This window comes from Myotis brandtii, unplaced genomic scaffold (genome assembly GCF_000412655.1).
Source record: "Myotis brandtii unplaced genomic scaffold, ASM41265v1 scaffold250, whole genome shotgun sequence".
Lineage (NCBI taxonomy): Eukaryota > Metazoa > Chordata > Mammalia > Chiroptera > Vespertilionidae > Myotis > Myotis brandtii.
The window spans coordinates 1,760,903-1,787,416 of NW_005359478.1; the positions used below are offsets into that span (position 1 = coordinate 1,760,903).

Sequence of the window (26,514 nt, forward strand, 5' to 3'; positions counted from 1 at the left end):
CATGGGCCTGTCCACAATCTCCCCTGGACCCAGGTTGCCCCCAGAGTGGCCCTGGCCCTGGCCACCCCCCAGGACATTGTCTTTCCTGGGTCCCTGCACTGGTCTCCCCCACCCCCCACCAAGCTCTCTCTCTCCGGAAAGTTCCTTCTGTCCCAACACTTCCCAGCACTGGGCTCTGGCCCATACACTCTCGAGGGTGAAGCTGGTGCAGAACTTCTCAAACGGTCCCTGCCTTCCCCTCCTGTCACCCGGCAGCCTCCCGTGCAGAGCCGGCCCTGCCCCAGCCCTTCCTCCCTCCTTCCTCGGCTGAGCTCCTGGGTGGAGTGACAGGGTGGGAGAGGGCACCTCAACCCACTCGCCTCCCGGGACTCTCCTCAGCAGAAAAAAGGCAGCAGAACGCTCCTCCCCACAGCTCCTGGAACAGCACGGTCCTCGAATTCCCCACCCTCGTTATTTAAAGAGAAATGGGTGCTTTCTTCTTTTTCTCTCTCTCCCTTTGGGGTTTTGAAAGAAAGAAGAAAAACAGCCACGAATGAACAGCCCGGTCTGCCTGCCACTGAGTGGAGTAAGGCGGGTTCCACCACATACAGCCGCCCCCTCGCCACCCCTCCTCTCACTCTCGGTTTCTCCTCCAAATGTGCGTTACAAACAACGGCAACAAAACCAAAGCTTTCTGTTCTGATCTTACGTTTCCATCCGGGCCTCAGCCTCCCCACAGAGGTGACTCAAATCGCGTCTCATTGTGTTCGCTTTGCCTCGTGTTATGCAGAGCAGGTCCTTGGACCACGGCCTCCCAGGGAGGCTCCCTGAGGGGGGAAGGCCACCCCAGCTCGCTCACTAGCCCGGGAAGCAGATATAGGCCCTGCGGGGATGCCAGCGCCCAGGCAGGCCACGCCGCCTGCGGGGAAGGGAAGTCGGGGCGCATTATGAATCCTTCCCCGGGACAGTTATAAATAGTGCGATGACATGTAAAGGAGAAGCATATATAAAAGTTAGCTGTCCCCTCTGTGGGTTACAATTGGTTAATTCATGGCAGACTGTCCACAAGGTTATAAATAAAGAGGCCAGCACCCTGGACGGGCCTTGTTCTCGCCTTCCCAGAGCTACACTTGCCTCCTTAGGCCAAGACACTCATTGTGACCCGTGAAGATACAATGTTTGGGGGGGAAGTGGGGGGCATGGTCCCTGGCTCTCCGCTCCTGCCTGTAGCCAATGGCTTATAGAATCTCCTGCCTTCTGTAACCCTGTCCCACAGGTCCTCCACGTGGAGGGTCCATGAAAAGGGGTCTGGCCTATTCTTACTTTCCCAACATGCCTGACACCACAGACATCGGGACATGCCCTGCAGCCACGCACTGGCCCCACGCGGCTCCTGGGTCTGGCAGGTGAGGCCATGCGCCCAGCTAGGCCCAGCTGCTGCTCTGCCTCTCTGCTGACAAGGCCTCCATGGCCAGCAGGGCAGGGGTCAGGGGAGCTGGAACCAGGGATCCTACTCCACCTTCAGGCTACAGGCTGGGATGGATCATGGACCCCTATGAGCTGGCCCTGAGGGGCCCCCACCCCTCCTTGAAGAGTGAATGGCCGGGAGCCACGCTCCCCTGGGCATGCAGAAAAGCCAGTCCTTTTCAGGGGAGCTTCCCACGCGGTGGTCTGAAGATGGAGGTGTAACTGGAGATGAGAAAGACAGACATGCATGGGAGAGACAGGACAGCCAGGTAGGACTGCCACACCAGCTCCTGTGCCATGGCCTGGGTAACAAGGCCAGGCAGGGGGAGCGGGCAGAGCAGAGGGGCAGGAAGTTGGTGGAGCGGGCAGGGGTGGGCACAGGGTGGGGCCGAGGAAGTGAAACTCAGATAAATTGTGAGGCCAGGGGTGGAGAGCGGTTTGAGGTTGTGAAAATTGGAAACAGAGCCACCTGCTGCACCAGCATTTCCCAGCCGCCCCTGAGATGACTCATGAGGCCCCTGAGAAACAGGGTCCGCCTGGGACTGGCCAGCTGGACAGACTGAAGAGAGGTACCAGCCCAGCCACCAGCAGGACGGCAGGGGGAGGTGCAGGAGGCCAGAGCCTGGGGAGGAGGGGAGGGCAGGCCGAGCCGGGCCCAGCCCCAACTCTCTTCCGATCCCGTAGAGAAAACACAGCAGGCAGAGCGAGGCGACGGAGTGGGTGTGCCTCCAACCAGCTCCGGGAGAAAATGCAGAATGCCAGGAAGGACTCCCCGAGTCCTCACTGCCTCCTCCAACTGACACCAACGTGCTAGAGACACTGTCACCACGATTTCTCAACAGGCTCTCTCGACCTGGCCACGTCATGATGTGTGAGCCCTCGGGTGAACTCACCAATGACCAACAAACAACAAACAAACCTGGCCACGTCATGATGTGTGAGCCCTCGGGTGAACTCACCGATGACCGACAAACAACAAACAAACCTGGCCACGTCATTCAGCTCAGGGGTCCCGGGCCACTAGCAGCCAGGCCGGGCCATGTTGTGAGTGTGGCCTCACAAGAATGAACCGCTCTCCTGCTATCTGAGCCCCACCTCAGCCCAACTTCCTTCCCCGACTTCACGGAGGGCTGGTGAAGGGGGACCAGGCCGGCGCTGTCCCTATGTCTTTCCTCCTCTCCCTGGCTCCCTTATGCACTAACTTTGGATGCGCTCAGGGACATGCCATGTTCATCTCAAGAGAGCCCGGCCTCAGGGCGGATTTCTCCACCAGGAACAGATATCAGTCAAACACAGACACACAGGAAGGCCACGGCTCCATGGATAAAAGCGGGGAACTTCCGAAAGGAGCTCAGGCCCAGGGTGGGTAGTCTTCAGTCACATGGGGGGGGGGGGAAGGTGTCCCTCTCCCCAGGGCCCTCTGGGTGGGAACTGCCCCCATCAGTGCAGAATTACCCAACCTGGTGAGAATTACCCATCCTCCTGCTTCCAGACACGCGAAGCCAACTAGAGGCACAAGTTCTCCAGCAAAAGAAACCATCACCCACCCACCCCCGGGCCCACTACCAACTCTGAGTTCCCCCTGTTGGTGGTTCTTCATTCTCACCCAAACCCCCTGTCACAATAGAGCCAGTTCCCCCACGAGGCCAGGGAACAGACGTCCACCTCCCCTACAACAGGCCCACGTGGAGAGAGGGTGCCGGTGAGAAGACCTAGCCCCTTCTCAGAACTTCTCCCTCCGAGATACAACTTCTCGACTCCATCGACAAGTCTTCCTTCCCAATCCTTGAAGGCCCCAACTAATTCTGGAGCCAGAAGGAGAAAACAGGAAAAAGACATTCCTTTCCCTCTCGTCCGTACCATCATTATTAACAACAACAATAGGCCCTGGTTACCGAGCAGGCACTGCACGCAGCGCCCCACTCCTAGTCTAACTCCCTTCTCCCCACTTGACGGCTGGGGAGACAGGCTTGCAGAAGCTACGTGGCTTGTCCAAGATCACACAACCGGGAGTGGCAGAGCTGGGACTCACACTTCCGTCTGAGTCTTTCAAACAACCCTACTGGCCCACAGAAGAAGAGAGGGGTAGCCACCTCACCCCCTCCTGGGCCCACAAGGTCTGACAGAGGAGACACCCAGAGCGTCCTCCTTTCATAATGACCCAATTATGGGCAAACAGACAGAGGGGCTGAGGAATGAGTGAGCCCTGCTACTCATAACCAGTGCCGGCCCGACCCCAGGTGCACAGGAAGTGGCCGTCTCACCAGCGGAGGCGAGCAAGGCCCGCCCTGTGCTGCCATCAACCAGGGGCTCCCCATCTTCGAAAGGGTACAGCCTGGCCCCGTGGGTCACTTCACCCTTCCTTCACCCCAGAGCCTGCTTTCTCCGACTCTGGGGAAGCCCCTCTCCCTGAACACTCCGTGGCATGGCACCTCTCCCAGCCCTTGGCTGCGCAGCGGCCACCCCTTCCCCCCATTGCATGAAAAAACAAATGTGCACACACGGATCCCACTGGGGGGCCGTCTCTAGGAAGAGCTGACCACGGGGGTCATTGAAAGAGGAGGTGCTGTCTTCCCCTCACCCCCAGCACTTGGGCCTGCATTCGTTTCCCAGCAGGGGCTCCTGGTCCCCAGGGGGTGACTGGAGGGAGCCAGGGCTGTGCTCAGGGTGGCTGCCGAGCCCGCTGGGGGTGGCAGCCCCCTCTCCCTGCGGCTCGGAAGGGAAGTCGGCAGTGAGCAGAAGGACCTGCAGACTCAGAGGCTCATTACAGGGAATGACTAAGTGACTGCGATTCCAGGGGAAACCCCACTCGCTTCTGCGCGCTGAGGGATTCAAATCCTGGAGCATTTAGATGGAGGCAGCTTCTAGGAGCTGCTCAGCTGGGAGCCCCTGCGAGCGGCCAGGTTCCTGGGGGGAACCCTCCACCTGGGAGTCTTGGCTCTGCCCCAGCCCTTTCCAGAACGGCCCCGTCTGCCCGTCCCCGGTTAGAGCTCCAGGCTGGGAATGGGAAATCCGATCAGCACCTCCCAGGTTTTAGCGGCTGGATTTCAACAAGGAATGTGACAGTCTCGCAGCAGCTGTGCGCAGCCTGAAACAAGCTCTATTTGAAACCTCCAACAGCTGAGCCCCTCCCAGCTACAGGCAGCCTGCCCAGCCACCCCCTGCCCAAAATGACAAATAAGTGAGAAATGCAGCAACAAGGAGGCGCGCACACACACACACACACACACACCAACAAATTGGGGTGAGGGGTAAATGGGAAAAATCCACCTGCCCCACGACTCCCCAGGTCTCCAAGCCTTTGAGCCCACAGCAGGCAGAGCATGAACAAACCCACCTTCCTCAACGCCCACCGCCTTGGAGGACGCGGTTTCCAAGCCCCCCTGTGAGGGAACCCCATCCTCCATCTCCAGCCGGACGGAGGCTGGAGCCGCGGGGCCAGCTCCCCCACTAAAGTGGGCGCTGCCGGCTCCATCAGCGTGCACACACACACACACACTCCACCTCATTTACCCCCGAGAGGAGACGCCGGGGCGGGAGGGGAGGACGGGGCTGAGCGGGAAGCGGGCTCTCAGGGACGCCTGGGAAGCCTTGTCATCCCATCCGAAGGAGAGGCGCTCCCCCCCCACCCCCAGGCTGGTGCCAAGGCGGTGCCCATCTGCTCTGCCCGGGGAACACCTGTAGCCATTTTATCAGGGGCTGCTTAGAAGCAGCAGCAGGTTTATTCTGAGTCCTCTTTCCTGAGGGAAGAGCCGCTCATTTCCTCCACCTGTATTTTTATCCCAGGCCCCCAGGAGACGTGGGCCACGGGTGCTTTTGGATTTCGCCCTAAGTCTCTCGGGGATGAGGAGGGAAACAGAAACTTGGGGAGAGAGGGAGCAGACAGAGAGAGAAGGGACGGGCATGGCACCCTTACCCCCCACCCAGACATTTATTTCTTTTTATCCTCGGGAAAATGGAGTGGAGCAAGGAGGGGAGGAGAGGAGGGAAGTCGCAGGAGCTGGCAAGCACACCCAGGCAGAGTGTAATTAATTGGTGCGTTAAGCTGCTGGGTTATGCGTTAGTGCTGGTGAGCAGGGCGGGGTGGGGGTGCGGGGGGAGAGATTTCTCAGAAGGGATTCTTTAATCCTCCCCAACACGGAGTCTGCAAATTAGACACAGTGCATGGGGATGTCCTCCCACCAAGAAAACCAGGAATGAATTCTCCCAGGATTAAGAAGGAAAACCACGGGAAGTTAAAGTGTTCAATATAATTGAGCAACCGCCTCTCCCCACCACCACCACCACCGCTCTCCCCAATCAATCTCTCAATCATTCTCTCTCTCTCTCTACCTATATATTCCTTTTGTTCAAGGTATAAAGAGAAACCGCAGCCCCTACCTTTGAGTACAAACCCCAAGAGAGCTCGGTCTCTATCACCATAACAACAATTCCAAACATCCCAAAAATCAGAGCATAGTCACTCAGCCGCTTTCTCTTTTCAAACAGGGCCCTCCTGTGTCCCAGCTTATAGCCAATGTTTTGGTTTTTCCGCTTGTTGGCTTTGGGGAAGGTGGTGCCGCTGGGGGTGGTGCCGGCGTGCTGGTGGTTGTGGGTGGCATTGGGGTGATGGAGCAGAGTCTGGTGGGCATGGTTGTCCTCCCGGGAGGAGACGACGATCTCAGGGGGGTTGCCGGGGCTGAAGAGCTGGAGGGGTTGGCCCTCGGGCTCAGCCTCGATGAGGTTCCTCCGGGAGGCGCTGAGGCGGCTGAGGGGCTTCATGACCCCACCACTGTACTTGCAGGAGCTCATGGCGATCTCCGTGAAGGGGTTGCTGTCCCGCCGGTGCACCAGGGGGCTGGCCTGCCGGTGCCGGCTGCCTCCACCGGGCCCACTTGTGGCTGTGGAACTTGGAGAGTGGCCAAGCAAGTGGTCATTGAGATTGAGCTGGCTGCCTTGCCTGGAGGAAGGGTGGAGGATGGCGGTGGAGTTGGACAAGGGGGGGGCCCTGAAAGCCGTGGGAGAGGAGTGGAGCAGGCCGGGGTGCACGGGCTGGCTCTGGAGTTGGGCGAGCTGAGACAAGGGATGCGGTGGCTGCTGCTGCTGCTGCTGCTGCTGCTGCTGCTGCTGCAGAGGCTGAGGCTGAGGCTGCAACAGGGGTCCCGGGGGCTGCTGGGGGGCTGCCGGGGGTGCTGGCGCTGGTGGCGGCTGCTGCTGCTGCTGCTGCTGCTGCTCATCCCCGGAGGATGGACAGGGGCACTTGGGGTCTTCATCCAGGTCCCCCACCCCCGAGTCATGGAAGTGCCCAGAAGTGTCCATCTTGGGGCCTGGCTGGGTTGCCTGCAGCACCACCCCCCACCCCAAAGCCACCGTTGCTCCAGAGATGTCCTCAAAGAGTGCCAGGCATCCGAGCTCCCACCAGAGTGTCTGGCTCCCGTCCTCCCTGTGGCTTGCTCCGGCTCTCGGGGCTGCTAGGAGTCCAGGCGCTGCCAGTCAAGAATGCATTGTACTGGGCAGGAAGGGAGGGCGGCAGGGGCGCTGGGAGCGAGCAGAAGAGGGGAAGAACTCTGTCTCGGGAGGTGGTCCTCTGGCAGCATGCGAGGCCAGGCTCAGCTCCACTCCTCGCTGGCTCCAGAGCTTTGCTCTCCTCCTCCTGCCACTGTTAAATGGCAAGCCCAGCCCACCTATTAGCAGCTGGTCTCATTGGCTGGGCTTAACCCTCCCACCACCTCCTAGCCCCGCCCCCCTGGTACGCTCCTCCCAGGAGGCGGGGCCTGCCGCCCGGCTCCCAGCCCCGCGGCCGCACGGGGCGGCTGGGAACTGTAGTTTACGCTCCCGGCCGGGGAGCGGAGGCGCTGTCCCCTTTCCTCCCGCAGGTAGAAACCGGGAGCCCCGGACGCGGTGCGCGCACGCGGGCAGCGGCGGGGAGGGGCAGAGAGCCTCCTGAGCGGGGAAGCTGTGCCCCCTGTTTCGCGGGCAGGAAGCAGGGAAGACAAACAGTTATTCGTGGCCAGGATCTGCCATCGGTTGTCTCACACGTATTATCCACTAACATCCTCCAGACACCCTCGGAGGTGAGCACTAGGCTCCTCCTTTACACGCCGGTGCTCGGAGACGTTGAGTAACAACTCCGAGGTCAAAGAGCAGAGGGGCCCACGCCCTCCTGCCTCCAGGCGGAGAGGCTCACCTCCTGAACCCCTGCGGTAGGTGTGCACCTGCCTCTGTTATGTCTAACCTCACATCGGCGCTATGAAAATGCCATCCACAGACAAAAACTGTGAAAACAAAACAGGAAATCACTCAGGCACAGACAAGTAACCTGCCCGAGGTCACCCAGCTTGTCTTTAAGGGTGCTACGGCTTGAACCCCGGTCAGTCTGACCCTGCACCTCCTATACCATCTCCCAGGGTGCCTTCCCACGATGACGCTCAAACGATGGATGGAAAAGAGCCAGAGAAAAGGCCAGCGAAAAGGCAGGATGTGTGAAGTGGACCACGGCTCCAGCTGGGCGTGGCGTCCCCAGAGGGTCTGGCAGGCACCAAGTGGTTGCTCTGTGAATGTCGCTCAAACGGTGGATGGAAAAGAGCCAGAGAAAAGGCCAGAGAAAAGGCAGGATGTGTGAAGTGGACCACAGCTCCAGCTGGGCGTGGCGTCCCCAGAGGGTCTGGCAGGAAGACTGAAGACCCCCCCATGGTCACTCCCCAACTGATCTGCCCCGTGGGGCTCTGAGTCAGAGTTGGGAACAGCTGCTGGCTTCCCAGGTGCAGAACCGTCATCAAGTATTTATTAAGCTCCCACTGTGTGCAAGGGAGCTTGAAAGAGATGGGGCCGGAGCTGAATTCATTTCCGTTTCTATCTCCAGCAGCAGCAGTCCTGCTTCTCCATCACCCCTAACAGTCTGGCCAGCTGCTCCCTGGGTAGGAAAGGGGAAGAGTAGGAGAGCCATGCACACACACACACACACACACACACACAGATACATGCATGCAGGCACATGCATGTACATAGGTGTGCATACACTGGCCCTCAAACATACATTGGCCCACGTACATGGACATACACATGCACACACTAAAACAGCTCTCCTGAATGGTGAGCAGCAAATGGCCACATCAGGAAGGGACAGAGCTCCCCTCAGATCAGCCCCTAGTACCCTCTGTATACCAGTTCTCACCTCTTCAACCCCCTAGCAGCCCTGATGATAGAGAAGTAATTATTACAGAAGCACAACCCCAGGAACCTGAATAATGGCAATAACTCACACATTATAATCTTGATGACTATTATTATTATCAATGATATGATCATTCCTTCTCCCACTGCAAGTCACAGCGCTGGGGCTTAGACACAAGCCTGGGTTCCATGTATTGTCCAATGACCATGTACACCCTCCCCCCCCACACACACACACACCCTCCAGCATGCCCTGCCTTTCCTCCCCTTCCCTTCGATCTTTTTGGTTTCCCTCCCTCCATTCCCAAACAGAGTCAACTGTTTGGTTTCAATGCTCCATATCCCATACTTAGGCTTCATGATTTCTTCATAAATTATTGCTCCTATACTGTTAATAGCAGACGTGTGCTGTTAGTATTGGTTCTGGGTGCCAGGGCAGCATCTGGGCTGTGACAGACTCCAGGCCTGGACATTCCTGTGCCCACTCCACCACCATAACCTGCCCCAGCCTCCACTGGCCTTGGAGGGCCAGCCTCTGCCTCCAGGTCTCATGGCTGTGCCAGCTGACCCCAACGGGGAATGTTAGAGCAAGTCCCATGGATGGGGATGGAGGGCGAGGGAGCAGACTATGCCAGAGCCAGAGATCAACTGGGGATTCGCCTGGAAATGGGCTGGAGCTTGGCGGCGAATGCCACTGGAGCAGCGCATGCCCCTGGACAGAGCCGCCCCGTTGGAGTGGGAAGAGAACAATGTCATGGTTAGAGCTTGGGCTCTAGAGCCGTGGTTCTCAACCTTCTGGCCCTTTAAATACAGTTCCTCATGCTGTGACCCAACCATAACATTATTTTCGTTGCTACTTCATAACTGTAATGTTGCTACTGTGATGAATCGTCATGTCAATATCTGATATGCAGGATGGTCTTAGGCGACCTCATGAAAGGGTCGTTCGACCGCCAAAGGGGTCGCGACCCACAGGTTGAGAACCTCTGCTCTAGAGTCAGACTGCCCAAGCGGGAGCCCCTCTCTGCTACGCAATAGCTGTGTGACCACAGGCAGGATCCTCCGCCTCCCACTCTATGAAATGGGAGCAATAGGGCCCCTACCTCGAGGAGCCCGGGAGGATTAGAAGCTTGTCAGTGTGCGTGGATTCTCCCTCAGGCCCATACATGATGACCTTGAAGCCTCAGGGGTGTGCTGGAGCAGGCTGGTCCTAGCTCATACAAGCCAACTGTGCAGATCTCTTCCAAGTCCCAGATCCACTGACGTCACAATGATAGCTTGAAATCAGTGGTGGTGGGAGTATTGACACCACAGGAATTGGCAAACACTTCCCAGCAGGGCTGACCTTTCCTGGTGAGCCAGTTGTTAAACATTTAATGGCTGTTAGACATTTACCGCACACGTCTGCCTCTTACCCCATATCATCATACACAAAACGTCACTCCATCCTCCTCTCTCCACTGTCCAAGCACTTCCTCTCCTCCCTCCCTCTCACCAGCACAAGCTTTGCCACGTGTTTGCTCTGTGACCTTGGGCCAATTGCTTCATCTCTCAGGATTTTAACTTCCTCAGCTCCGATGAATTAGCACAAACCAAGTACTTTGTCACCGTAAAGTGCTTAACAGGTTAGTAAGTCAACTGGGAGCCACTCAACCACAGGCCTGATCATGTCAGGTTTCCCATCCTGCCGTACAGACCCACTGCTCTCACTAATAGTCTCTGCCCACTATTGCTGCAGGCCCAATCCTCACTGTTGGAAGCCCCCGATGCTCTTCCTAGCCCCTGGGAGCTAAAACCATGGCTTCAAAACACCCATGAATTGGAGTCATCACCCATTTTATAGATGAGGAAACTGAGACATTAGACAGATTAAAAACTTCCCCACAGGTACTAACTAGTAACTAGTGGCATAGCAAGAATCAAATCCAGATCTGTCTGACCCCCAGGCCCAAGCACTTTTCTGAAATGCAGATCAATAGGATTCAGACTTATTGGTACTTATTAACATTGCCATGTGACTCACACAGCCAGCCCTCAGGAGCTTATGAGCTCACTGTGGAGACAAGCTATACTCACATGGGGTGATAAAGAACCACACCAGAGATTCCCAAAGTGCGGTATAGACAACAGAGTTCATTGAATGCAGAGGGTAGTTAATGAAAGCTTTATGGAGGTGGTGGAATTGGAGCCACACCTTGAAGGATGGGCTCTTCCCACGAATCAGGCCTCTGCCGTCTATAAAGATGAAGGCTAAGGAGTGTGGTGGAGTTTCTTAGCTCAGAGAGCACAGGGAAGGTGAACAAGGGCACGCTCACCAAACCCAGAAAGGCGAAGGGAGCCTTTGGCCATACCAGCTCCGTGTCAGCCAACTGGGCCCCTGCCCTCCTTTCGACACTCATTCCTCACCACATCCTTCTTTAAGCTCCAGAAACACCGGCTTCTTATCGTTCCTCCGATAAACCAGCTACCTCATACCGCCACGCTTTTGCTCATGCTGTTCCTCTGCCTGGCACGCCCTTCCCCTGCATCTCCACCTACACATTTCTTTTTTGCCCTTCAAAATATATCTCGAGGGTTCCCTTTCTGGGAAGCCTTCCTCAAGTTCCTCGAGTCCCGATTAGGGGTGCTTCTTCTATATTTTCAGTACTTGATGCTCACCCCTATCCCTATCTTATCAAACAGTATGGCTGTTATCTCTGTGTGTCCTTTTCCCCTAGAGGCTAGGGCCCTGGACCATAACCAACTTGAGAGCAGGAATGATGTCTGCTCCGTCGCTGTATCTCCAGTTCTTGCAGAGAGCCTGGCATCTAATAGATGCTTAATAAAGACTAATTGAACTGAACTGAAGTTGAAACCTGGGAGTGGTTATTTAGAAGCAAATAAGAGGAAGTAGTAGTACTTTCCACAACAAATAATAACCACAATTTCCTCATCAGTAAAATGAATGATATAGAAAAGATGATTCCTAGAATCACTCAGCTTTAAAATCCCATAATCTGCCCTAACCAGTTTGGTTCAGTGGATAGAGCTTCAGCCTGCGGACCAAAGGGTCCCAGGTTCAATCCCGGTCAAGGGCATGTACCTTGGTTGCAGGCTTCTCCCTGGCCCGGGCCCTGGTCAAGGCTTGTGCTGGAGGCAACCAATCAATGTGTTTCTCTCACATCTGTTTCTCTCTGTCTTGCCCTCTCTCTTCCGCTCTCCCTAAAAATCAATGGAAAAATATCCTCAAGTGAGGATTAACAAAACAAAGAAATAAAAGAAAGAAATAGGCCTAAGGAAAACCAAGCCTTTTAAAAAATAAAATCCCATAATCTGTGATCTGTAGAACTTGTTGCCCCCAAAGATAGAACTGACTGAAAAGTAATGGTTTAAGAAAAGTAATGATCTGTGGTTTATATGGCTCTTTTCCCCACTAGACTATGAACTCTGTATCCCCAGAACTGAGCAGGGTGCCAGGTCATGGAAACACTCATGAAAGGCTTATTGAGTGGATGGATGGATGGGTGGATGGGTAGATGAGTGGGTGGATGAATGGATCAGTGGATGAGTATGCGGGTATATGGGTGGGTGGGTAAGTGGGTGGATGGATGGATGGATGGAAGGATGGATGGATGAGTGGATGGATAGATGAGTGGGTGAATGGATGGATCAGGGATGCATGTGTGGGTGTATAAGTGGGCGGGTGGGTAAGTGGGTAGGTGGATGGATGGATGGATGGATGGATAAATACATAGATGGATGGGTGGATGAGTGAATGGGTAGATAAGTAGATGGGTAAATGGGTAGATGGATGGATCAGTACATGGGTGGATGGGTAGATGAGTGGGTGGATGAATGGATCAGTGGATGAGTGTGTGGGTATATGGGTGGGCGGGTAAGTGGGTGGATGGATGGATGGCTGGAAGGATGGATGGATGGATGGATGGATGGATGGATGGATGGATGGATGGATGGATGGATGGATGGATGGATGGATAGATGAGTGGATGAGTGCATGGGTGGGTGAATTAATTTGTAAGTAATTCTTTAATGATAAAAGCAAGCCCCATGCTTGCATAGCACTCTATAGTTTTCCAACTACTTCCACATAAAATGCTCCATTTTCCCCTCCTGGCAGCCAGGAAGGGAAGCCAGGAAGGTTCTATCGCTCCAGCCCTTACACTCTCACCCCCAATAAACGAAAGTTTAAAAAGGTTTAAATAACTCGCTCAATGTCCCCAGTTAGTTGTAAATTTAAACCTGGATCTGTCTGACCTCCAGACTTGTGCTCTTTCCCACTTGTGCTGCCTAGAACGCCACCTCACCCCTCGCTCGTGTTCAAGCCACTAGAGTTAGTGCTGCCGCCACCCAGGACCTTCCAGCTACCCTTCCTCTGCTCTTTCTCCCCAGTTTGACACTGTCTCTCTCTTCTGAGTCCCCGTAGCCCTGGATCTCTCTGGGGACGTTTTTCACCTCTCGCCTTGTAGGGGAGTTGTCTGTGCATATGTCTTTCTCTCCTGCTTTTAATTTACACCACAAGCTCCTTGATGACCGGAGCGTATGGTGTAAATTGTAAAACACACACACACAGCGCTGCACCTCCCCCTGCACCCGAACTGGGCACTGAATCAGTGAGTGAGTGGGTGAGTGAGAGTTCAGGGCACTTTGACCCTCACCTACACCGCTGGCCACAAGGAGTGCCAGTGGGTAAGTGTGGGTCTCTGGTCCATACTTCTTTTGTCTGACTCCCTGAATGTCCAGACCCTGGTTTGAGGCCTTTCATAACTACTAGTAAAGCCTGCCCACCCTTCCCCAAACCACAATAGAACGAGTGAGGCACTTCCCATCTGCCTCCAGGCCACACACCATCAACTCGGAGCCACCGCCAGGTGCCGGTGCCAAGCCTTCCCGAGCTTCACCCTATCACCGCCGGTACCTGCTTTGCTGGAGGAAAAACAAAATTCTGATGTCTTATCCGGGCCTTTCTGTAAAGGGGGCATACACCCAACATCCTACACCCGGGCGCTTTCACTGAGGGACTGCTCTGTCCACATGTGGTTCCAACGAGCCAGTGGGCTAAGGTGAGTAGCCCCGTTCTATAGATGGGGAAACTGAGTTCAGCTCCAGAGAAGATAACTGGCTTCTTCTCAGGGGAGGTAAGAGGCCACACTACACAGTCTGTCCGCTCACGCACGGGCCACCCTCTCCACTCAGCCACCGCCTCCGGGTAAAGAGTCCCTCCTGCCCGCCATTCCTGTCCGGGTTCTCCATAAACCCCCGCGGGCAAAGGGACTGGGTGAGATTTCACAAGAACAGCTCGATGGAGAACTGTCTGGAAGAAGGGTGATGATTCTGCTCCTGAGACTCCGTGGCAGGCCAGGCAGTTTCTGGGCATGGAGAGAAGACAGAGTGGAGCAGCCCAGCAGGGGGCCCGGGAGTGCCTTGGGCTAGGAATCTGGCCCATCTGGTTTAGAGTTGCCATTCTCCTGCCAATGACCACTCTGAGCCTATCGAACTGGACCCATTCATGCTGTTTGTAAAAATCAAGATAGATTTTTAAATGCTTCTCCTGACCCCTTCTCCATGGCTTTGGTGAGAGAACTTGCTATTCTAACCAGATGAATCCGTCTACTATTATTAACCGGTAAATGGTCAATCCACATTTTTAACTGGTACCAGTTAATAATGCAGATACCGGTTAGAAATGCGGATTGACCCTTTACCGGTTAATAATGCGGATACCGGTTAAAAATTCGGATTGACCAGTTACTGGTTAATAATGTGGATTTTGTAATCGAATAAAACACGATAATTTCAAGAGAAACATCAAAAGTGCTTTATTAAAAGTAATGTCCATCGCTAGCTATACATTTCCCCCATCTTTCAGGTAATTTGTGGATACCGTCCCAATAGAACTTTTCTTGTTTTGAGGCAGACCATTCAGAGACCCAATTTTCTACTTCTTCGTACGTTTTGAAGTGCTGCTCAGAAAGTGCGTGTGCCATCGATCGGAACGTAACCTGAAGGAGCAAGGTCTGGGGAATACGGCGGATGGGTTCCCAGGCAAGATCTTTTAACGTGTCTTTAACTGGTTTTGAAGTGTGTGATGGTGCGTCATCATGAAGCAAAATTGCTTTGCCGTGTCTTCTGGCCCATTCTGGTGGTTTTATGATCAAAGCATGGTTCAAATTGATTATTTGTTATCGGTAGCGATCAGTATTAACGGTTTCACCTGGTTTTAGAAGCTCATAATACACCACACCTTCCCGATCCCACCAAACGCAGAGCATTGTCTCCTTTCCAAAGCGATTTGGCTTTGCAATCAATGTTGACGGTTGACCTGGATCAACCCATGATTGTGTGCGTTTAGGATTTTCAAAATAAATCCACTTTTCATCGCCAGTCACAATTCGATGCAAAAAAAAGACTTTCTTTTGTGCCATTGAAGCATTTTACTGATGACTTTTCGGTTTTCCATTTGTCTTTCGTTCAGTTGATGTGGCACCCATTTTCCTTCCCTTAAAATCTCTCCCATTGCTTGTAAACGATCAGAAATTGTTTGCTGAGCAACGTTTAATCTTTCTGCAAGTTGTTTTTGAGTTTGACACGCATCTTCATCCAATAATGCTTGGAATTGTTGGTCTTCAAACTTTTTTGGTTGACCTGGACGTTCTTTGTCTTTCACATCGAAATCATCGCTTTTAAAGTGTTTAAACCAGGGTTCACAAGTATCTTGAGATGGAGCATGTTCACCATAAGCTTCCCGAAGTATACGATCACTTTCAGCAGCACTTTTCTTCAAAATAAAGAAATGAATTAAAACTTCCCACAAATGCTCTTTTTTTGGCACAAAATTTGACATTTGTAAGCATAAAGATATCTATGATGTAAACACCTTCAGAAAATTTGACATATGAAGTTTTGTTGTTGTTTTTTAAATATATTTTTTATTGATTTTTTACAGAGAGGAAGGGAGAGGGATAGAGAGTTAGAAACATCGATGAGAGAGAAGCTGCCTCCTGCACACCCCCTACTGGGGATGTGCCTGCAACCAAGGTACATGCCCTTGACCAGAATCGAACCCGGGACTCTTCAGTCCCCAGGCCGACGCTCTATCCATCGAGCCAAACCGGCTAGGGCTGACATATGAAGATTTGAAGCTTGTTGTCAATACCACAAAATAGCATACATATCAGATCACATATATATCTCATATGTGAAAAAAATCCGCATTATTAACCAGTACACCTAGCAGATGGGAATGTTTATTTATTTGAGGGGTCAAGGGTGAAATGAAAGGTGCTGAAACCATGACTGAAAAGAAGGCTTGGGAAATGGGCCCAAGGTGCTAACATTCTGTCACCACGATGTTCTCCAGGCTCACAAACAGCTGGTAGAGGTGCACACACTGCAAACTGTCAAGTGCTGCCCATATTGGTGGGCAAGTGCAAGAACCTTAGTGGATCTCGGTGGCTGAGGGAGGGCCCCGTGGACACCTGCTCGGCCAGAGCTCAGCATCTGAGCCTGACCTCACCCTGTCTGCTCAGGGCTGAGTCGGTGGAGAGAGCCCATCACCTGCTTGTCCTGGGTCAGGGGCCTGCCCACTCCCAGCCCCACACGGTAGTGTAGACAATGGCACCCTCCCCCAACCAGGGAGTCAGCCTCATGAGGATGCGATTTTGTCTTTTTTGTTCACTTCTGAATTCCTGGTGCCTAAAAGAGTGCCTGGCACAGCGCATGCTCTCACTCCAGAGTTACTGAATCAATCAGCTTCCTGGCCCCAGTCAGAGGGGGAAAAAAAAATGACCTCTAACAATTCTGAGCTGCCCAAGGAAGAGCTCAGAACTTGGGCAGCCAAGAGAGAAGCAGAGATCACTCTGTGGCCCTGGGTGACCACCCTCCTACAGTGAGGGCAGCAGGTGACCCACATAGTCCCAGCGCCTGGCTGGTGGCGTGGGCCCCAGCCCCCTAAGCCAGCCCTGCGCTGCCAGCCCTTCCCCAACGGCGGTTGGCCCATGACAGCTCCCGCGGGAAGGTCCTGGCAGCTCCTGCCCAGCTGGCTGGTGCTTGCCCACCGCCCACCGCCCACCACTCACCCACCTGGCGCAGCAACCTGTGGTGGGTTTGTGAGGAGTGTGGCGACCTCTGCTGGTGGTACATGCACATAGCTCTGCACTCCAGGCACCTTGGGGGGCGTGGAGGGAGATCAGAGAGTCTGCGCCAGCCTCAACTTTCTGCCTCCTTCTCTGGAGGCCCAGGGACTACATCTGGTGGCGGGACTCACCTTTGTTAACATTTTGCAAAGGTAACTCCTATTTGGCAGCTTCCTTGAGTTTTTCCGCCATCGGGGAAGAAGAGACTACCCCCGCCAGCAGCCCTAGTGAGGCAGCCTAGTCTTTGAATGAGAGGGCTCAAAGGGACCACAGAGATGCCTCGGGACCCGTGTTTTTTTTTAATATATATTTTTATTGATTTCAGAGAGGGAAAGAGAGAGAGACATCAATGATGAGAATCATGAATCGGCTGCCTCCTGCACGCCCCCAACTGGGGATCGAGCCTGTCACCTGGGCATGTGCCCTTGACCGGAACTGAACCTGGGACCCTTCAGTCCACAGGCCGACGCTCTATACACTGAGCCAAACCAGCTAGGGCGGGACCCATTCTTATTAGCAAGAGATGGCAGGTGACCTGCCTAAACTCACATGTGAGTGAAGGACAAAGCTGGTACCCAAACCAGGGTCCCCTTTCAAGGGGCCTAGCATCTCTCAGTTGCTGTTGTGCACCCAACAGCACAGCTCACACACCCTCTCCTCCTGCCATCTCCCCACATCATCCAACCCAAAGCCCCTGCTGCATCTCCACTCCATGGCAGTTGCTACGTGAGAAAAAGTCCCCTCTCTTTGCCTCACCCACAGGCACACTCGGCGCCCAAGGCCCTGGTGCCCCGCACTTTGAGGCGAATAATGCAAAAGGGCTCACCTCCCTTCCTTGCTTTGTCTTCTCTCCCGGTGAAGGGGAACGTGCGGGTTGCTATGGACACGGCACTGGGGCTCTCCCTGCTCAGCGATAATCCACGCTGCCCGCCCTGCTGGAGTCCCCGTCTCTAATTGCCAAGCCTTGGAGGCAGCAGGATGCCTTGCAGGAGGGACCAGCCCCGTCGCCGGAAAAACCAGGGATGAGATGGGCTAAGGGGAAGGAGAGAGTGACAAGATGGAAATCACCCAGAATTGGAAGCAACAAGCTCGACCTGTGTAGGTAGGTTGACAAAACCAATGTCGATTTAGCCAGAATTGGAAAAGCAATAGTGTCTCATCAGACACTCCATCACTGTGGCCAGCCTCTCTCCGGCAGGATGCTGAGGGGAGGGGAGGGGGGGGAGAGGCCCACCGCTGCGGATATGAGCAGTGCCCACAGGAAAGACCTTGGCTGGCCTTCTGCTGTTATATAAGGACAACCATGCATCCGGGGACTTTTCTGAGCTGGACTCCTGGCCACTCTGCTGCCCTGTGGGCAGAAGCACCCCCACTCCCCATTGTGACACAGCCCCCCATTTATCCTCACAGGGGATTAGACCATTATCCCCACTACTAGAATCCCCAATGTGAAAACAGCACGGTCCTCCCTCCCCCATCAGGCTACCACCAAATGACCACAGAACTGTCACCTCTAATCCTAACCCACTCATGAGGACCAAAGCCAATCACCTCTCTGAACGTCCCCTCCAAGGGACCAGGTGGGACACTGTCACTGCCATGCTTATTCCCATAGACACCAGAGCTTGTTTTCCACCTCTGGGCTCTCCACCATGAAGTCAGAACATTGTCGCCTCTACACATGTCCCACCGCTGCCCACCTGGACATCAGAGCAGGTCCCCACGACCAAGACCACAAGACGCCACACACCTGCGGACTCAGGGCCAAAGGGACAGCGAGGTCCCATGTGAAACGTCCTCTCTCTGTTTTCTCTGGGACGGACACTCCAGAGCCCCCAGTGGCCACAATGAACCTTTAAAGCAGCGGTTCTCAACCTGTGGGTCGCGACCCCTTTGGCGGTCGAACGACCCTTTCACAGGGGTCTCCTAAGCCCATCCTGTATATCAGATATTTACATTACGATTCATAACAGTAGCAACATTACAGTCATGAAGTAGCAACGAAAATAATTTTATGGTTGGGTCACAACATGAGGAACTGGAGGTTGAGAACCACTGGCCTACAGGAACATGTGCTGGGCCCTAATAGTCACTGAACATACGTGTGGTGGCGGGGTAACTTCTGGAGGCTTTGCCTGGCTCAGCACGACCATGAGGAGGGCAGTTAGCTTTTCTCTGCCCCGACCCTCCCCACATGCAGTAATCTTGGAGGAGGTGAGACTGCACTAGGGAAGCCCACCTCCATCCCCAAAGATTCCTGAGATAGATGTAGATGTGGATGTAGATGTTGATATAGACATACATACACACATACACATGCCATGTGTCTATATGTGTATATACATGTATACATGTATAAAGAGATTAAGAAAGAAAGGTGGAGAGAGGTGATAAAATCCCCACATTTACCAATATGACTCTTATTTTTAATTTCTACCATTAAATATAATGAAGCAGAACAGAAAATTCCAAGACCCTGCCATGGAAACTCCAAGGTTTATCCTGAAAAGAGGGCCACAAAGTCACCCCAGGAAGTGGGTACAGGGCAGTCAGCTGAGCTCACTCTAACACCCACTGGAACAGGTGGAACTCCAGCCCACGCCTCAGCGACACCACCAACCGCTACTCATCCTGGACCATGGGCATCAAAGAAAGTCCTTATCACCGACACGGGGGCCCAGGATGCTGAGGGTCTGCTGGACTAGACAGGAGGATCCCAGGCCACTGCCGGCCTAACGTTTATCGCAGCGAGGAAATCCCCTTTGGGGAGAGCCACAGCCCAGCCTGGGACTCCATCTTCCACTCCGGAGCCTCTGGCAAGTTTTGCCAATAAAAGAGAGACACTGCAGACGTGGGGAGCGCTCCGTATTTTTAAAAATGCCATGAGCAGCAGCTTGGAGGGCATGGGGTCTCCACAAGACCAGGGGGAGCTGCTAGCCCCCCCTTCCTGACTTAGCCTCTTCCCTCCAATGTGGGAACGGCTCTTCCTGCTCAGGAGCTCAGGGGGGTCAGGAGAAGAGAGAACGTGTTACTCTGTGTTTCCGGGCTGCGTGTCACTGGCCAAGGTAAGGAACTCTCCCTCCATTGCCCCAGAACCAGGCCTAGACTGTAGCTCAGAGCACCTACCAAGCTCCAAGCATCGGGCAACTGCTTTTCATTCATCGTCCGACGCGCTGGGAGGTGGTTATGTTGTCCCCGTGTTACAAAGAGAAACTGGGACCCGGAGAGGCCGAGGGACTTGCCCGACATTAAATAACTGAGCTTCAGGCGCAAAGCGCAGCACCGTCATCTTGGCTCTTTTCCCGTCTGGCATTGGAAAGCCACGCATCAGAATGCGAATGGGATGAGGCTGCACAGCTCAGATAGGATGCCAAAAACAAGCCATTATTCCAGCCGGGGAGTTTTTCCTACCATTTAGGAAACCTTGCCTCTGATTGTTTCCGAAATTGCGTGCCCAGAGTTGATTTTATGACAGATCGTGGCACCAGCAATCCCTGTGGCCCCTGGGAGGCCTGGTCAGCGCTAATCCCCTTTTCTTAACGCAATACGGTTTTCCTCCTGCAAACCCAGTGAGGAAGCCTCCGGACGGCCCCAGGGACTGGCCGATGTGAGCCCCGGAGGGTAGGCAAGGCCGTGGCTTCCTACTTTCTTCCTATCACTTGCATCAGAGCAGCTTCTGAACCAGCGAGGAGGGCAGAGAAAAGGGGGGAAAGGGATGAGAGCCTGCCCTGGCAGGCCCCAGATCTTTTTTATTATTATTGTTATTATTGATTGTAAAGAAAGGAAGGGAGAGAGAGAGAGAGGAAGAGAAACATCAATGAGAGAGAAACATCGATTGGTTGCCTCCCATACCCACCCCAACCGCCAGACTGGGGATCGAACCCACAACCTGGTATGTGTCCTGACGGGGAATTGAACCGCCACCCTTGGTTTCAACCAACTGAGCACACTGGCCAGGTGTCCCCCGACCTTATTACAGCTGCTTCCGGCACTGTGATCCTTGACTGCGGGGCACTTCTGCGTCTCCCAATGCAGCTCAAGAAAGCTATCAACTCGCCCTGGCCCAGCAGAGCTCCATGCTGCCCAGTGCCCTCGGACCCAGGGAGCCTGGCTGAGGGAACGTCTAGGACAGAAAGAAAGGACAAGACAGCAAGAGATCCTGAGAGACCGGAGTCCTGCGTCTAGGCTGGTAGGAACTTGATTTCTGTCATTGGTATCAAGGCAGGAATTTTCCAGAAGAATAGATCACCAGAAACAAGCAAGCAGCCAATCTCTCCAACTTCAGGCTAGACAGGTTCTAACTAGAAAGATCCGCCCCCCGCCCCCCACCCCCATGAAATCATAGAGGTGAAGTGCTTAGCACAGTGCTGGCACGCAGTAGGTGCTCCATCCATGTTCATTTCCTTCTCGCTTCACTTTTCATCCCTCTTGTAAGAAGGTGTTTCCCTGACTGAACGGGGCGCTTTGGCAAATAGGGAGGATCTGTTACCGGATCAAGAACCCAAAAGCTCTCGGTTCAGTGACTACCATTAATTTCAGCTCGTGCTGCCGTTCAGGAGAGGAAAGAGGGTGGACCCTTTGGTTCGTTTTCGTGCCACATGGGAAGGCGCTGTGAGCACAGAGGTCAGCTGTGCCCGGGGGGCCGGGGCGGGGTCCACCTGCGGGAAGGAGCTGGTGCTCACTTCACGTGTAGGACCCCTGTACCTTCTCGTCTCTGACCCCCGAAGAGCTCGGAGAAAAATGTCCAATGGGTGGACAAAGCCCAGCCCCAGGCCAGGCTCAGTCACGCAGCCTCCAGGCTGTTCTCGGCTGGGAGGTGGTCAGCCCCCTTGCCTCTCCTCCATCGCCCTGGCCGTGGCTGTGTTTTGAAGCAGCTTTGTCAAGTGTCGCCCCGGAAGAGAGGCAAGGAGAGACGTGCATCCGTGTGGCAGTTTGTCAGCTGCACCAAAAAAGCGATGGAGGGGGAGGCAGTGGAAGGTAGTGACTCAACGCAGGTTCGGGGATTATCTGCTGTTTTCAATTATCCACATCCCTCATCACCATGGAGAATTGAGAATTGGGTGTATTTGCCTCCCCCTCCATGCTGTTGCTGGCATGGGAAATGTGATCTGCACTTGGAGCGACTGTGGGGAAAGGACTCAGAATGGTCTCTCTCTACAATTCTCCCCGGCACTGAAATGTCACTAAATAACTGCACCTGGCTCCTCTTGGTCCCTTTAAAAATAGCTGGGCCTTGGCCGGCGTAGCTAAGTCGGCGGATCAAGGACCCAAAAGCTCTCAGTTCAGTGACTACCATTAATTTCAGCTCATGCTGCCGTTCAGGAGAGGAAAGAGGGTGGAGCCTTTGGTTCGTTTTCGTGCCACATGGGAAGGCGCTGTGAGCACAGAGGTCAGCTGTGCCCGGGGGGCCGGGGCGGGGTCCACCTGCGGGAAGGAGCTGGTGCTCACTTCACGTGTAGGACCCCTGTACCTTCTCGTCTCTGACCCCCGAAGAGCTCGGAGAAAAATGTCCAATGGGTGGACAAAGCCCAGCCCCAGGCCAGGCTCAGTCACGCAGCCTCCAGGCTGTTCTCGGCTGGGAGGTGGTCAGCCCCCTTGCCTCTCCTCCATCGCCCTGGCCGTGGCTGTGTTTTGAAGCAGCTTTGTCAAGTGTCGCCCCGGAAGAGAGGCAAGGAGAGACGTGCATCCGTGTGGCAGTTTGTCAGCTGCACCAAAAAAGCGATGGAGGGGGAGGCAGTGGAAGGTAGTGACTCAACGCAGGTTCGGGGATTATCTGCTGTTTTCAATTATCCACATCCCTCATCACCATGGAGAATTGAGAATTGGGTGTATTTGCCTCCCCCTCCATGCTGTTGCTGGCATGGGAAATGTGATCTGCACTTGGAGCGACTGTGGGGAAAGGACTCTCTACAATTCTCCCCGGCACTGAAATGTCACTAAATAACTGCACCTGGCTCCTCTTGGTCCCTTTAAAAATAGCTGGGCCTTGGCCGGCGTAGCTAAGTCGGTTGGCGCATCATCCCATACTCCAAAAGGTGTGGGTTCGATTCCCAGTCAGGGCACATACCCAAGTTGCAGGTTCGATCCCTGGTTGGGGTGCATGCAGGAGGCAACCAATCAATGTTTCTCTCTCATGTCTCTCACTCTTGCTGTCGCTCTCCCTTCCCCTTTCTCTACAAATTCAATGAACATGTCCGCGGGTAAGGATTAAAAAAAGAACAATAGCTGGGAGAGAAGCATATCTAGGGAGAAGAGAACAGAAAAGAATATTGTGTGGTACTCAATATTCATTTCTGGCCAAAGGAACTTCAGCTCAGAGGGGTTAAGTGACTTGTCCATGACTTGTTACAACAACGCAGAACAGAGCGGGTGCTCCAGCGCAGCGCCATCTGACCCACCTCGGCCCTCTCTCCGTGAACTCACGCTTCCCTTACAAACGTCGTGGCCGGCTTGGCCCTCCCCATCTGTATCTGCTAAGGTGCTTTCAGTGGCCAGCAGAGAACCCAACTCTAGAGAGTTTCACAGACAAGGGCACTTATCACCCCACACACTGAGCACTCGGGAGGTAGGACAGTTCCAGGGGCCATTAATTTGTTGGCACATAGGTTCTTTCTGACTTTCTACGCTGCCATCTTCAGCATGTTGGCCACTCCCTCATAATCACCTCCAGGCATCCCATCCTCACCCTTCACAGTCCAGAGACCATAAGGGAAGCACTCCTGTCTTAGGTCTCTTATTAATAACTAGAGGCCCAGTACATGACATTCATGCACTGGGGTGGGGGGGTTCCTCAGACTGGCCTGCACCCTCTCACAGTCTGGGAGCCCTTGGGGGATGTCCGACTGACAGCTTAGGCCCGCTCCCAGGAGTGTGTGCCCCCTGGTGGTCAGTGTGCTTCATAGCAACCGGTTGTTGCACTGTTTAGTCAATTTGCATATTACCCTTTTATTATATAGGATGAGAAACCTGTCCCAAAAGTCACTTTTCACTACATTGACTGGTCAGAAATGAGTGACATGCTCAGACCTAAGCCCGTCACTGGCAAAGGGTGGGTGGGATCACCATGATGGCTAGATTGAGGCGGGTCTTCCTAGGAGGCAGATGTTGACCAGAGGAGTGGGGACAAAGTGGGGACTCCAGGAAGCAGTAAGGCAAATGCTGCATCTGCCACGCCAGCCAGAGGCCCAGGTGCACCTGGTAGTAAGGATTCTGCCCCCAGGGTCGCTCTGCATGCGGACCCTGAGGAAACCTGCCAATGCGGTGTCCTTGGAACTCAGATAAGAAGGAGCAAGGCACCAGCTTGCACCAAAATGAGAACCACCAGCCTCGTGGTAAGCTTGCTTATCTAGAGGACACACATGACCGACTTCATTAGCGAGATCTAGGGAAGAAATCTCATTAAAGATGTACTCTCTCACCTACCGGGCAGGCAAAGCCTTTCACAAAACTCAACAGGCCACGCAGGTGATGGAGCAGCTATACAGTGCCGAGGTCTTTAATTTCCTGTAGGAAGCCCGATGATTATCTGTCTGGAAATGTTTCTGCTCGAGGAGGGATCTGTGAGAGCCAGAATGAAAGAGCTCTTTCTACTTTCACGCTATAAACTCAGACTCCCTGGTGGTCAGTGTGCTTCATAGCAACCGGTTGTTGCACTGTTTAGTCAATTTGCATATTACCCTTTTATTATGTAGGATGAGAAACCTGTCCCAAAAGTCACTTTTCACTACATTGACTGGTCAGAAATGAGTGACATGCTCAGACCTAAGCCCGTCACTGGCAAAGGGTGGGTGGGATCACCATGATGGCTAGATTGAGGCGGGTCTTCCTAGGAGGCAGATGTTGACCAGAGGAGTGGGGACAAAGTGGGGACTCCAGGAAGCAGTAAGGCAAATGCTGCATCTGCCACGCCAGCCAGAGGCCCAGATGCACCTGGTAGTAAGGATTCTGCCCCCAGGGTCGCTCTGCATGCGGACCCTGAGGAAACCTGCCAATGCGGTGTCCTTGGAACTCAGATAAGAAGGAGCAAGGCACCAGCTTGCACCAAAATGAGAACCACCAGCCTCGTGGTAAGCTTGCTTATCTAGAGGACACACATGACCGACTTCATTAGCGAGATCTAGGGAAGAAATCTCATTAAAGATGTACTCTCTCACCTACCGGGCAGGCAAAGCCTTTCACAAAACTCAACAGGCCACGCAGGTGATGGAGCAGCTATACAGTGCCGAGGTCTTTAATTTCCTGTAGGAAGCCCGATGATTATCTGTCTGGAAATGTTTCTGCTCGAGGAGGGATCTGTGAGAGCCAGAATGAAAGAGCTCTTTCTACTTTCACGCTATAAACTCAGACTCCTTAAACACAGATGCTTGTCGCGGGAGGCCAACCAAGTTCACGGTGTCCCACTACCTCTGCCCTCTCCAAATACCCTCAAAGGCAAGCTGGGGCTCCCTTAAATGGAGAAAACCAAGGGATTGACCTGAAGATGGGCAAGAGAGATGAGAAAGAGAAAGACAGAGAAAGGTGTGAAAAGCAAGAGAGGCAGGGACCCCATCAGAGAAACAGAAGGAGACTGAGTGTGGTCAGCAAACTAGAGAGAGAGGAAGAAGGAAGAGAAAAGAAGAAAGATTGATGTGGCAAAGAAGGAGAAATGGGAGATAGAGGAACGCTGAGAAAAGGAAGGGAGAAAGAACTAGACAGACAAGAGGAGTCCAACAGTCACTTTTTCAAGGCTTCTTGTTAACACTAATATTTACCACGGGATTTCCTGGGTAATCTTCTTGCAGCTGCCACTTGCTTTCTGCATGAGGACAGAAATCCAGGGGCCACGCACTGTTTTTCCAGCCCAGCAGGATCCAGATGTTTCCAGTTCCTGGACCAAGCAGTGCTGATGGGTCAAGGGTTCATTATTCCAAGAGGCCTTGAATAGGCATGACTTTTAGTTCAAGGTGAGGGAAGAAACAACCAGGACTCAAAGAAGTTATTCTAACTTTGTGAGTTTAGACCTTTGAACTCACTTCTGACTCACTTCTGAACTCACTTCCTGACTTCCCTGGCTGGGATGAGGACATCTGTCCATAAACAACCCACTATTCTATCTACCTCCTAGCATACGTAGGCATCTCCAAAAATAATGCCCAACGCATGATGAACCACTTCCCTGACTCCCACAATCCCAAACAGGGTCAGCTGCTTTCTCTGCTGTTTGATCTCCAACACTGTGTAGGAACTCCCGCTGCGGCACTTCTTACTCGGTATTATAATTAAGCGTTTATGTTCCCCAGCGTCTGGGACAATGCCAGGAACTGGGCAGGGACTCCATAAGCATTTGTTGAATTAATGAATGAGTAAATTTTAAAAATCCGCTTGCCTGGCTAGATGGTGAGCTTCTCAACTTGTATGGAATTAAACTGAATCACAGACCTTTGGAGCCAAAAGGCAATTCGCACCCACCTAGTCCAGCTCTCAGGCATCAGTGTGATTAGAATCTAGTGATCACCAAGTCTTCTCACATCCCTGGACACACTTTCCTGATCTATACCAATCTGTAAACATATGAGGTGTACGATTAATAATGTGGATACCGGTTAAAAATGCAGATTGGCCCTTTACCGGTTAAAAAATGTGGATTGACCCTTTACCGGTTAATAATGCAGATTTTGTAATCAAAGAAAACACGATAATTTCAAGAGAAACATCAAAAGTGCTTTATTCAAAGTAATGTCCATCGCTAGCTACACATTTCCCCCATCTTTCAGGTAATTTGTGGATACTGTCCCAATAGAACTTT

At 53.4% G+C, this 26,514-nt stretch overlaps 1 protein-coding gene across 4 annotated transcripts in view; it reads right to left on the reverse strand.

Moving 5' to 3' along the window:
* KCNN3 (potassium channel, calcium activated intermediate/small conductance subfamily N alpha, member 3) overlaps window positions 1-7,073 on the reverse strand; it is a 144,054-nt gene extending 136,981 nt beyond the window's left edge. For 3 of the 4 annotated variants that reach the window (XM_014540792.1, XM_014540791.1, XM_014540790.1), the window contains exon 1: window positions 5,827-7,073. In XM_014540792.1, coding sequence (XP_014396278.1) covers window positions 5,827-6,744 — 918 coding nt within the window. In that variant the 5' untranslated portion in view covers window positions 6,745-7,073. Of the gene's footprint in view, window positions 1-4,783; window positions 4,900-5,826 lie in introns of those variants that run through there. The other variant, XM_005867502.2, reaches the window with a different exon arrangement.
* Window positions 7,074-26,514: the final 19,441 nt, after the last annotated feature.